Source organism: Arvicanthis niloticus, chromosome 11 (assembly GCF_011762505.2).
Source record: "Arvicanthis niloticus isolate mArvNil1 chromosome 11, mArvNil1.pat.X, whole genome shotgun sequence".
Lineage (NCBI taxonomy): Eukaryota > Metazoa > Chordata > Mammalia > Rodentia > Muridae > Arvicanthis > Arvicanthis niloticus.
The window spans coordinates 68,770,739-68,784,044 of record NC_047668.1 but is presented as its reverse complement, the minus strand read 5'-3'; the positions used below and the strand labels follow the sequence as shown (position 1 = coordinate 68,784,044).

The 13,306-nt window shown below is 39.1% G+C and overlaps 1 protein-coding gene across 3 annotated transcripts in view; it reads right to left on the bottom strand.

Moving 5' to 3' along the window:
- Positions 1–13,306, bottom strand: part of Eml4 (EMAP like 4) — a 120,958-nt gene that overhangs the window by 29,176 nt on the left and 78,476 nt on the right. For all 3 annotated transcript variants that reach the window (XM_034513852.2, XM_034513849.2, XM_034513854.2), the window contains 5 exons: positions 9,608–9,731; positions 8,213–8,362; positions 5,218–5,287; positions 3,683–3,793; positions 1,477–1,572 (listed from right to left, as the gene is read on the bottom strand). In XM_034513852.2, coding sequence (XP_034369743.1) covers positions 1,477–1,572; positions 3,683–3,793; positions 5,218–5,287; positions 8,213–8,362; positions 9,608–9,731 — 551 coding nt within the window. The remainder of the gene's footprint in view (positions 1–1,476; positions 1,573–3,682; positions 3,794–5,217; positions 5,288–8,212; positions 8,363–9,607; positions 9,732–13,306) is intronic.

Below are 13,306 nucleotides of genomic sequence, written 5' to 3'. Positions count from 1 at the left end.
GAGAGTCTGGGGAATCTGGATGAGAAAAAAGAGGGGAAGAGACAAGCATGACTACAACATCCACACTGTGAGGCAACGCTGGGTGGGACTGTGAGACATCAGGAGACTGTGACACATTATCCTTGATTTGTGGCAGAGGACATTCATATCCCATGCCTGGTCTGAAACAAAGCTCTGTGCTAGCAACATATCCTGGGAAGGTGGTGAAGAATGGCCAGTGAGGAGCCAGCACCTCACCTGGAAGACCTAACTACAGAAGAGAAAACACTTATGTACTTTATTCTGCTGCAACTTCCCTACATGTCATTGGTGCAAACTAGACAGAAGGGTAGTTGCCAAAGGATCACCTGTCTTCATTTATGCTTTGTTTTGGTTTTTTTTTTTTTTTTTTTTTTTTTTTTTTTTTTTTTTAGACAGGGTTTCTCTGTGTAGCCCTGGCTGTTCTGGAACTCACTCTGTAGACCAGGCTGGCCTCAAACTCAGAAATCTGCCTGCCTCTGTCTCCCTAGTGCCGGGATTAAAGGCGTGAGCCACAACTGTCCTGCTTCACTTATATTTTTAAGGTGTGAGATTTTTCCGACAGCGAATTTCAAGTACAAACAAATGTACTTTGCTTGCTTTAGAAGTCACAACAACAAAAACCCATTTTTAAGCCAAAAAGTCAAAAACCTGCAATTTATCAAAAATAACCCTAAAAAAGAGACAAGGAGCTGAAGCAAAATATATTCCTTTCATTACTTTTTAATCATGTTTATGCGTGTGTCTCTGTGTGGATGCTTGCACCTAAGTTCAGGTGCCCATGGAGGCCTGATTTCCAGGGAGCTGGAGTCACAGGTGATACATGATGTGTAGGGAGCTGGTTCTCTGCAAGAGCAGGACCAGTTAGTTCTACTGCTAAGCCAACTGTCCAGCCTTGAAAACATATTCTTCTTATCAAAGGACTTATCAAAGCCCTTCCTTCTGTAGTCTTAACACTGCTGCCCCACATACACACAGCTTCGATGCTAACTCCCAAGCCAAGCTGAGCCACACCACAGTACTGCAATAGTCCACAGCCTCAGAAACTCTATAATCCCTCCCTCTACATGGTATGGCACTACCTATAATCATTATACAAAACATTACTTTTATATATGACCTTCAATTATGTCAAGCATATTTTTAAGGGTGAAACTTTCCTTTAGACTTATAAAGCTTTAAAGACCGACTGAAAAGTCAACTCATGAAACTGCAAAGCAGAGCACTCAGTGTGAGTAGGGACCGCACTCAGCGTTTTCTGAAATACCAAACTGGTCCATAACAGCACTTTCTGGTATATCCAACTGTCAATGTCACAGAATCTGATAAGTTGAAAGAAACTGATAGATATGAACTGTGCATTTACTCTTATAACCTGGATAGGCATATATTATAAATCCAAATACCTGTCCAATGATGAACTTTAGAATACAACATCCAAAGTTTATTTTGACTGACCTTTATTTCTGCTACTTTTGATTTCTTCTGCCAGTCCCATACCGTAAGCATATGCTCATTGGAGTCATCAATCACGCATAAATGAATACCTGAGTCCTAAATAAGTAAATTGGAAGGAAAAATGCCATTATTAAAACTAACAGTGAGATAATGAAAAATTGTTAAACTCCTTTGAGATACAACTGAATGTGCTATTTATAAAAACTGTGCTTTTTTAGAAATACAGAAACACATTAACTTTCTTCCTGTGTCCAGCGTTGCTCCTGAGCTGACTCCCAGCAGCCAGTGAGGCCCTGGCCGACATCTAGCACCGGCTCACCTCTGAGGCTCTCCTGGTCCCTTCACTGTCTTATGCTTCCTTCTTGCTGTTAGAATACTTAAGGCATTTCTCCATACAGGAGTTGCATAGATATAAATGCAATTCCATGCACATCTGTCTGATGAACTTACATGCTAAAATTAAATGATACTTTGAGATAAATGAAAATAGATATTTTTCTATCTTTTTTTCTCTGAAACAACCTCCATTCCCACAAATTATGTAAGTTTAAGAGAAGGAATTATGGATGATGTCAAACAATTTATTTCTAGTAGCATCGATGGTGTATTGCCTCAAAACGTCTTTGGAACAGACACTGAGGTGAAGCTGGGGACCAGCACTTGCCTCTCTTCACCTCCTTCAATTGAAATGATCATCAGAATTAAGGAACTCTACAGAGTACGGACTATGGTAGATAGTCCAAAACTCAACCATGGTACAGAGCCAGGCCACTAGCTCCTGCCACTGAAGTTCTACTGTGGCTCCTCCCCTTTTCTTGGCCTGCCAGACTCCTGTCATTCGGTGCCTGCAAACTAGCAAAGCTGCTAAACTCAACTAGATTTTCTGCTTTCAAAAAAAAAAAAAATCTCTCTTTTTTTTTTTTACATGATCCACAAAACTTTTGCAAGTCAGAAAATAGCTACTGACAGGTAAGAACTGAAGAAATATGAACAGCTAAACATATTCTGAAGTGTAAAATGAAATCCACTTGAAAATTTAATACAGTTCTCTTACATGGTTCATAAATATAATCACAAATTCAAGGACAAATAAAGCGTGATACGCAATATCTTACTTCCTCTCATAAACCCTGGAAGTTCTGAATGTTCAAAGGACATTGCTACACACGTTTTAAAAATGACTTTTTTTGCCTCCATGTATCTGTGTGCACCACATGAATGTCTAGTACCTGCTAAGTCGAGAAGAGGGTGTCAGATCTGTTGGAACTGGAGTTAGAGATGGTTGTTAGCCATCATGTGGATCTTAGTAATTGAACCCTGATCCTCTGCAAGAGCAGCAAGTGACCTTAACCATGAAGCCATTTCGCTAGATCACTATACACTATCATCAGGTCAGAACTAAAATAAAATAAATAAGATCAGGTCACGATCTTTAGGAAATACAAAGATCTGATTGGTTCCTTGCTCTATGTGACATTCAGAGAAGATTGTTTTATAGAAATGAAATGTCATGTCTGAATTATGTAATAAGATGGATGTCTCCTATGATACAAACTGAAGTTAAGCCATGTCTTATTGCTTATTTCAATTTCCTTCAACTACACTGGTACCCTATCTCAAGACAAAGACAATGTGCTGGTTCCAACTGAGTATGGCCCCCACAGACTCTGAGTTGAATGCTTGGTCATCAGGGAGTGATGCTATTTGAAAGGATTAGGGTGTGGCCTATGGAGGGAGTGTGTCACTGGGGGTGGGCTTTGAGGTTTCAGAAGGCCATGCCAAGCCCAAGTCTCTCTCAGTTGCCTGTGGAAGCAGAGGTAGAAACTCTCAGCTACCATGTTTGACTGCATGCCACCATGCTCCATGCCATGATGACAATGGATTAATCCTCTGAAACTGGAAGCCAGCCCTAATTAAATGCTTTCTTTTATAAGCTGTTGTGGTCATGGTGTTTCTATAACAACTCCAGGACAGCTATAGAACATTGACTAAAAGAGACAAAACTAAATATAAATATAATATCTTGATCCTAAATCATATCCTAAATCCTCAATCAAATTTAATACTTAGATTACAATCCTAGCTATTTAACAATAGCTATGTTGAAAATAACTTGCATCTCATTTTTGGATGGATACAAGATCCTACACATTCACCAAACAAACTCAGGCTTACATAGCTTACTTTAAAAATAACTGTGACTTACTGCTTTTGAAAAATCCAGGCATCCTACTCCACGCTCAAAAGTTCCAAGTCCAATAACGTGCAGTGTGGAAAGACTTACTGAATCCCACACCCTGACATGGGGTTGCAGAGGCTGTAAAACAGAAGATAGGTCCAGCATATATAGGTGGGTGCAGATACATACAAAAACTACCTCACACAGGTATGTACACCACTACCAACAGTAACTTGCCATATTTTTGTTTGCTTGTTTTTGTTTATTTTCGAGATGGAGTCTAACTATTATGTAGCTCTAGCTATCCTGGAACTCACCATATAGACCAGGTTGGCCTCAAACTCACAGATATCCACCTGCTTATGTCTCCAGAGTGCTGGGACTAAAGGCATGCACCATCAAGTCCAACCCAATTTCCCACCTTAGTAAGACAAAAACTAAATTTAGACATGCCTCCAAAAAATACACTTTTTAAAATATTTACTTATTATTTCATATGTGTGCTCTGTCTTCACACACACCAGAAGAGGGAATAAGATCCCATTACAGATGGCTATGACATGTGGGTGCCGGGAATTGAATTCAAGACCTCTTGAAGAGCAGTCAATTAAATAGGTATGCTTTCCCCTCATACTATGAAAATAAGGACATGTGATCATAAGCAAATATTTGCACATTTAATGTTTCACACATGATTAAATGTATGCCATATACAAAATCATCTAATCCTCATAATCTGTGATCTTTGGAGATAAGGAGACCAAGATACAGAGACTGTAACCAGCTTTACAGTCATTAAACAGTAGGTTTAGAATTCTAATTGTAATGTAGTCTATTAGCTGGCTTAATTAATTAGCCAGGACACTAGCTAATATTTTACTATTTTTGAGACAGGATCTTAAAATTTTATCCAGGATAATCTGATTCAAACAGCCCTCTGCTTAAGGCCACCAAGAAGCAGGTACTACAGGTATGAGTGACTCTATCCCTGATCCTTCACTTTTAGTATATTATCTTTATTCTTAACAAAATGTACTTTAAAAAAATAATTTATCTACTTACTAAGTTCTACGGAAACAATCCTCATAGGGAAAGAATATGGACCTGAAAAGGATCCTCAAAGCCTTTAATATAGAGCTCACTTGCAGCTTTCCTTTGTAGAAACTGAACCAGCAGAACATCATGTACATGTGCTAGTCATCAGTACTCACTGTATAAAACAACTGAGTCAAACCGAATGGTCATTGAAACTCTAAGTGTATCTAAGTGGTATCCTAATTCATGAAATCAGAGGTCTCATCAGCTAAGAAGAATTTAGTTTAAACAAGTTTAACCTTTAACAAGCATGAGTCCTTCCATTCTCATGTTCCTAGGGAATGTTTATTATTGAGATGAAACCGTAGTTTGAATACTGTATTCTAAGACCTTCTTATATTCTAATGTATTTCCCTGCTAATTCTAGAGAGCCTCTCCTATAACTTTCAGGGAGGGAGATAAGGAGCTGGCTAAAGAGGCAGCTGGTCCTTCTGACAGCAGGGCAGATACACGAACTGGCTGCTTACCCTTCCGTCCTTGTCCACTCCGGCTATTTGTCCAGTTGCGATCCTAATCTTGTCAGGATGTATAGCAAGGCTAAAAAGCAGTATTTATCATAACATGTGAAACAGCATAAAGGCACCTTTGTATCAACATTTTTTTAAGCAAATAGTTTCCAGTCTTAAATCCACACCCGACCTATTTGGGTTTTTTTAAGTAAATGAAGCAAGCCTCTAATTTTCTTATTAATTTATTAATAATTTATTAACTATTAATTAATTCCTTAGTAATTAATGGAAGACTGAATTCATGGAAAACATTTATTCATAATTTGGTAGAGTAAGAACAGAAACCATTTTCATCTGTTCAAATGATCCTTTTAGTTCGTATACTTAGGCATACATCTTTACATAACTGTATGAAGTTCAGTATGGTCTGGTGGACTTTCCATCTACTAAAATACAAACATAGCTTCATCTCACACAGTCTGATACACCTACTACCTTAACAATTCTTTATACTTCAGGCATTTCTACTTTTCTACTAAAAGCAGCAGTAAACATAATATAATTTCTAACATAATTTTACTAACCTATAACTATTTCTTAATGTTAAGCTTTTGTAAATCTAACGCAGGGCAACAAACTCTAAGTGAAACGGAAAATATTGTAGCAACTGCACTCTTACCAGGGTGCACACATACCCAACCACACAATGTGCGCGTGTGTGCACTTGTGAGGAGGTGTGCGAGCCTGCCTGTGCAGGCTAGGGGACAGCGTTGGATGTCTTCCTCTATCACTCATCACCTCACTTAATATTTGCAATTCCAATTTTCATTACATGTATTTATTGTATACAAGCCAATGAGTATGTGTGTAACTGCACGGTAGCCTGTGTGGGTTAGAGAACAACGTGTGGGAGTTGGTCTCCTCCTCCCACCATGTGAACCACATGGTCAGGTTCTTCGGCAAGTACCTGCTGAGCTATCTCAATAGCCTGTTACCTAGTTATTAAAAAAAATACTGGTTTATTTATATGTGGGAATGTGTGTGTTGTGTGCATCCTCCATAGAGTTTACCACATTCACCTTACTCACTGAACTAGTAGTTTACTGCCTATCCTGCCTTATTTTTTTGAGAAGGGTAGTCTGTCATTAACCCTAGAGCATGCTGTTTTGGCTCCACTGTCTGGCAGTCAGCCTGTGCACAGCCTGTCATCACAATGACAGACATGATTGTACCCAGTTTTCACATTGGTGCTACCAGGGATTATAGCTCAGGCCCCAGATTTGCACAGCAAGCCATTTCCCTAGCTCCTGATGACAAAAATTACTGTCGTTATGTCCCTTTCTAGAATCCTTCTGTATTATTAAAACAATTAACACTTATTTATGGAGAGAGGGCATGTGGAGACGAGAGGTAGACTGTATTAGGTAGTGCTCTCCTACCCTGCAGGTTCCAGGGACTGAGCTCAGCTTGTCAGTTTGGCTCCCGGCTGAGCCATTCTACAATCAGGGAGTCAGCTCACCAGGAAAGATTTTTTTTTTTTTGTTCTTGCTATATATTGCTAAGCATTTTCCAGAAAAATAGTATTAATTTGTCACATGAGAAAAAAATGTTCCAAATTTCTACAATTTCTCCATAAGAATTGTATCATCTGAAATATTTCAATAATCTGGCACAAATAATATCAAGTTTTATTTCTAAGGAGGCTAGTGTTTACCAATGCTTCTATTTTCTTCAACAATTTATATCCTGAATCAAGATTAAAAAAACAAACAAACAAAACAAAACAAAACAAAAAACCCTCCAAAACCTCTAGGGGCTAGAGGGGGCTAGAGAGATGGCTCAGAAGTTGAGAGCACTATGGCAGCTTACAACTCTCTGCAGTTCTATAGGATTTAACACCCTCACACATGCATACATACAGTCAAAACACCAATGCACAAAGATAAAAATAATTAATCATTGAGAAAACCCTCTAGCATATTAATATTTTTGCTGTATTTAACTCTACTCTTTCTTTTCAAACAAAAATTTTAAATTGTAATTTCTGCTCTAGGTAATGCATGTCTCCAATATCAAAAGCTACTTAACTATCGAAAACATCTTTTTCCTCCCTGTACCAACTGGAAAACTTCTCTAACTTTCCCTTAACCTTGACTTCTAACATGGTTTAAAGGTAACTGTGATAACTTCTTTTCATAGGAAACTGTTAGAAATACATCATACATGTGAAAGCCAAGACAAACACTTGCCTGCCTGCTCTTTACCATGTGCAGGGCTTCCTCCTTCCTGTTACTGCTGTTTCCTTCTGGTTTCTAAGATAGGACATCACCATCTGACTTCCACATTCTGACCTCCACACATACTATAACTAATACCCGGCTGAGACAGACATGAGATGCTTCCTTACTCTTGTTACATTGCATGGATTCTGTATATATAGTATTTTGAATATAAATGTATTTTTACCTTTTCTGAAGGTACTATCATATCTATGTACTATCCTAGCATTCATACATAAGAGAAATTCTTATCTAATTGTCAGAACAGTATAAAGAAGCTGATCTTTCAAATGCAAGAAAACAATGGATTCTAGTAACATAACTATCTAAAGAGTAGTAACCTGAAACCCAAACTTATCACAAAGAACAAACCCTTAATAAATACTAAGTAAATGTACAAAAATTTCAGAAATTTCATACTTTCAGAAATTCATAGCATTCAGTCTGTTCACATGGATCCCATACGACAGACCAGATGGAAAGGGATAAAGACCTGAGGCAGCAGGGTAGATTAACTGAGATTTAAAGCAGTGTATTCTATTGCTATTGATTCCACAGTGTTTTGAAGAACGTTAATGACTTTTTTACTTTAAAAACTATAGTGCATAGAATACCCATGACATTCTTCCTTATAGCCTAAGCTTCCAGCAGTGAACTTTCAGTACAACTCCAACAATGACGACGACTATGGTGAACTAGGCAAGTACAAGGCTGACAATGGCGTTGATACTCACCATTTCACACAGTCTGTATGACCCAGGTAGTGTCGCTGAGTCCTCTCCTCGTAATTGAACAGGACCACCACTGAGGCAATGAAATAGACTATCTCCCCCGTGGGGAGCAGGCAGACATTCGCTCGGCAGTCCTTACCTCGATAACCGTATCTTGAATGAAAAGTCAAGGTTTTAAAGAAAATAATCAAGTTGTTTAAGAAGTCATCAAGGCACAAAGGAGAGAAGACTGGACTAGAGCCAGGACACTCACATTTCCTCTCCTGCCCAAACCTAAGTCTTATTCTTAACCTAAGTATTTGTCTTATGTCCATGTTCCTTGGACAAATATCCTCTGAATTCCTAACGTACCAAGCATAGTGCTGACCACACAGTTCTGAACAAACCAGAAGTGAGGCCTGTGTGACAGTATGTGCGGAGGAAGGGTACTAGGAGACCCGACTGAGAAAGCAAACGGTGGGACCTAAGAAAAAACAAGAATGCTGGGCCTAGAATGAGAAGTGAGGGCTAGTTACCCTGTTTGCTGTACAGAACGGCAATAAAGCCTGTGCCAGATTACAGGATTGGTGAGCTTCTCCAAGCTAACTTGATCTTGTCCAACGTAAAGGATTTAAAGAGTGTGAGGAGGGAAGCACAGAACAGAGAACTGGGGCCACACAGCTAGTCTCTTTTTTGTTCTCTTGAGTTTTTAGCATCCCACACGAGACTTTCCAGGTGAAATCAGGAAGCCTCAGTATTAAACTATTGTGTGTATCTGAGCCTGGCAGAGAAGTAGCCAATTTCAAAATTACAATCCTCCTTGCCAATCTGAGCTCTTAAGATGATTTATAATAGTTACGTGGTGGTATGCTTGGGAAGCTAAGGCAGGAAGATTCTTGAGACGTAAGGCCACCCTAGGCTACATAGTGAGTACAAGGTTGCATAGGGAGACATGGCAAGACAAAGGATTTATCATCTATGATACATCATTTCATACGTTATAAACCACCAAGTCAGTGTTTTAAATTACAGTACAGTAATTTACAGTAGCTCTGAGGCAGGTGTTAACCCTTTCTAAATGACCGTTAAGGGTCAGAGGGCAGTGCAGAGCCAACACTCGGACACTGCCCTTCCAGTTCCAGTCTGGAGCCATCCCTGCTGCACCGCTGCTGCTTGCTGCAGAGCTCATGGGATGCTGCGGCTCCGTTTGTACTAATTCTGATGATTTTAAATTGCTATTAGTAAAAAATACCCCACACATTTTAGAGCTCCTGTCTCCTTTTTTTTTAATTTCTCAAGTGGTTCTTAAGTTTGTTGTGTTTTATTTCTGCTTTAAGGACAATTTGATTCATTAGAGAAGGAAATTTATATTAAACTAGGACAAAGCAAATAGATTTGTTTCCTGTCTGTGAAGGATACGCCCACTCCAGTTTGAGCTTCTCAGGAGGCAGCTCTGTTCTGATGTCATCATAGTTGTCAACATCCGAAGGAATGAACATTGTAATTGGCCGACCTCGCATAAACATTTTAATATACTCTCCTTCTGTTGAAACATAAGACAAAGATTAAACCACATGTATTTCCCATATAACTGTAGGAAAGTAGATTACTGACACAATGAAACCATGACAAGAGTAGCTGTTAATGTTCTCCATTGTATGTTTTTTTACATGTTACAGAGCATATGTAGAAAACAGTATCTAGTCCAAAAGAATGAAAGCAAAAATTAAAACAACAAATCTGTGTCCGTTTGTTTAACTGGGAATAACTTGTGCTCATCCAAATTTAATTTACTTGTCTACATATTTCTACAAGAAGCTAAAAAAGCTCAAGTAAAAAATGCAAAACTTCATGATCGAGGATTCTTAACTTGCAAGGGAAAGAAAAATTAGACAGACAACACTCCTATCTAACAGAGTACTTAATCAACCTCAACAACAACACCTTGCAAATTGAAGAATTTCTGCAGAAGGAAAAAATTGACAAAGTAAAAACAAATTATGGAACAGGAGATATATCTGCAAATCATGTATATAATAAGGTGGTTAATCTCTAACCATATAATGGATGCCAGCTCAATAGTAAAAAACAAACCAAGGCAACTCCCTCTCTAAATGCATTTTAAAATGGGGATGTACTTTGAAAATACTTCTCAAAAAAATAGTAAACAAGCAATTTGAAAAAACATGCAATATTAATAGTAAGTCAAGTATATATGATTGAAAACCGCACTGCATGTCATTCCAGACCTGTTAGAACGATTAACAGAACAGAAGAAGCATGAACTAGGGCATGGAAAGGAGAATGACTGCATATGCTGCCGCGATGGACAGGCAGGGAGGGGCCCTTCAGAGAACTCAAACACCATGACTGTGTCATCGGGCAGTCCTACTACTGGACACTTGCTAAAAGAATGTAAATCCAGACTACGAACAGATATCACCGCTAACTCTCACGTTCACAGCAGCACTACTCCTAACGGCCAACACCTGCAAACGGCGGAAAAAGATGCAGTATATACAAGTAAGTAAGCCAGTCACAGAGAAACAGCTACTGTTGTTTAAAACAGTCACACTCATGAATGGGAGGAGTGGTAGTTAACTAGGGGTTACAGGAAACGGGAAATGACTGACAATTTCAGCCAATTAAGTGGAATAAAAGCTTAAGTCTACCATACAACATGGCACTAGTCAATATTAACTAAACTGCATGATTTAAGGCAGCAGATCTCGTGTCAGATGTTCATATCAAAACCCACCATGGATCCACCATGAGCAAAGGACTCACACATCTCTTCAAGTTACGATGAGAGGAAGCTAGAGCTATGCAGGGACACTTCTCACCTCACAACTGTGCCTTCAATCAGCCCCGTTATCAATAACCAAATTCAACTATAACACAAACATTTCAAGACAGTGAGAAAACAGTCTTTTTCTTGTTACTAGCACCATAGGTTCTGAAACAGCTTTTGTTTACATAAACCAATAGTTGTTTATAAGATCTTCAATAGTCTCACACTAAAACATTTTTACAAGATGAGTCAGAACCAATTCAACACTGGTTGTGCATCTCTTACCAAGGAAAACAGATGACAACTGGACATGGTGGGCATGGCTACAATCCTAGCACTCAGGGGTGGACGCAAGAGGGTCATCCACAAATTCAAGGGGCAACCTGGTCTCTAAAACCAAGTTTCACACCTGTATACTGGGACCTTGTGTCGAAACACAAAACAACAACAGTGGGAAATAGCCACAGATGGAGCGTTCATTCCCGGAAAAAACAACCCCACCTGTCTCTGCCCCTAGCATCCTGATTACCAACATGCAAATACATCACCACATGAAATGGGTGCCAAAGCTAAAAGGGAAGGAGAAAGGAGGCTGGGCACAACAGGACAGGAACATCTAGTGCTTACCAACTTGTATGACACAAAATGGAAGTGTGTCATCACCAACTGGAGGCTGATGTGATCTTAGTAGCTCTATTACTGACTTAAGTTACCTAAGAAACACAGCATGGTAATCCAATATGCAAAAGTCAGTGCTTTATACAATGTAAACTATGAAGAGCAAGATCAATTCCTTTGGGGTGTCTGCCTACAACCGTTTCTTCAGATTAAAAAGTCGTGTTTATTGTGGGTGAGAAGTTCAAGTTATTTTTACTATGACCACTCACAGTGTGCCCAGCCTTAGGGTTTGTTCTAAGAGCAGGGTGAGACCTCCTACACTATGGTTTTAACAACACATGATGCATGTTATTATTACTTCTGAATCTGAAAGTGGGCCTTAACTTCCTGATGACTTTCAGCATAGCTGAACTTTGATGATAAGGAAACAATTACCAGCTGTAAATATCCCCTTCTAGAATCACCTTTACCCTTGAGAGTAGTTGGTAAATTTTTTAAAAAGAACATCAAATTGTTGAATCCATTTTAAAATTTCTTCTAGAATGTTTGATCTGATCAAAGGTGTCCATGATTGATGCATTCTGAATAATAAGTGACAGATAATAGGTACCTCCATTGCTCCAGAAGGGAAGAATAACTGCAAGAGCTGAGAACGTCATTCTTTCCTGAACTGTTAAGCAGTGAAACCAAATAGATAAGACAACAAAGGCACTACTGGTACTCGCTGTCTTTTCTGCTACGAAATAAACTGGCAGTGTATGACAAGTTTTGCCATCTGAACTGGTACCACACTGGAGACCATATATAATGTAGGAACATGAACACTTTTTGGCACTGAGAAGAAAGCAACACAATATGTGATCAAAGAAAGCCTGGCTGGTATCTGAATCCCAGTGTATTTTCTATTGGCCGTGAGACCTGGGCTCACTTTCCTAGCATATAAAAGGGTAACTACTACTTGGGAACATAATTTGAGGCCCTTGAGAATATTTATTTTTCTTCCTTTGAGAAGGATGCATAACTTTTATTCTGTTGTTCTGATGCAGGGCTTAGCTATGTAATCCAGGATAGTCTCAAACTTGAGAGGTCTACAAGTATGTGCCAGTGTATGTGGCAAGCAGTGACCATTTAAAATACTGTTTAGCCATTTGCTTATGTTTAATATTCCATTTAATTTCTGCATAATGGTCAATCACAGGATACCAAGTATAGGCAAACACACAACATTCTGATGATGCTACCACATATACTTTAAAAGCAAGGGCCATAAAGTCAAGCATCTTGTGTGGTCAGAGAATGAAAATGAGGGAAGCGGGAGGTGACAGGCTGACGGTGTGATGATGTACAGGCACAGTCCGAGTACCAGTTCAGGACGACTGCAACTAGAACCTCATTCTCCCAGAGAAATAGCAAACCAGGAATTTACTGTGTAATTGCTTACTTCTTTGAGAGTATGTGTGAGAGAGAGAATGAGAGAGACTGAATGCATGAATGAAAACGAGACACCTGCCTGGCCAGCATACAACTTTAGCAAACAGTCCTGCCTGTGGGAATTAACACAATATGAAGATGGAGCTCTTTTCTTCCTAGCAACTGGTGTTCCTGCTGCTAATGTTTTCTTGAGACTCTTAGGTTTGCTCCTTCTTTTCTTCTTCTCTTCTTTTCCTTTCTCTTCTCTTTTCTTTTCTGACAGGGTCTCACTGCATAGC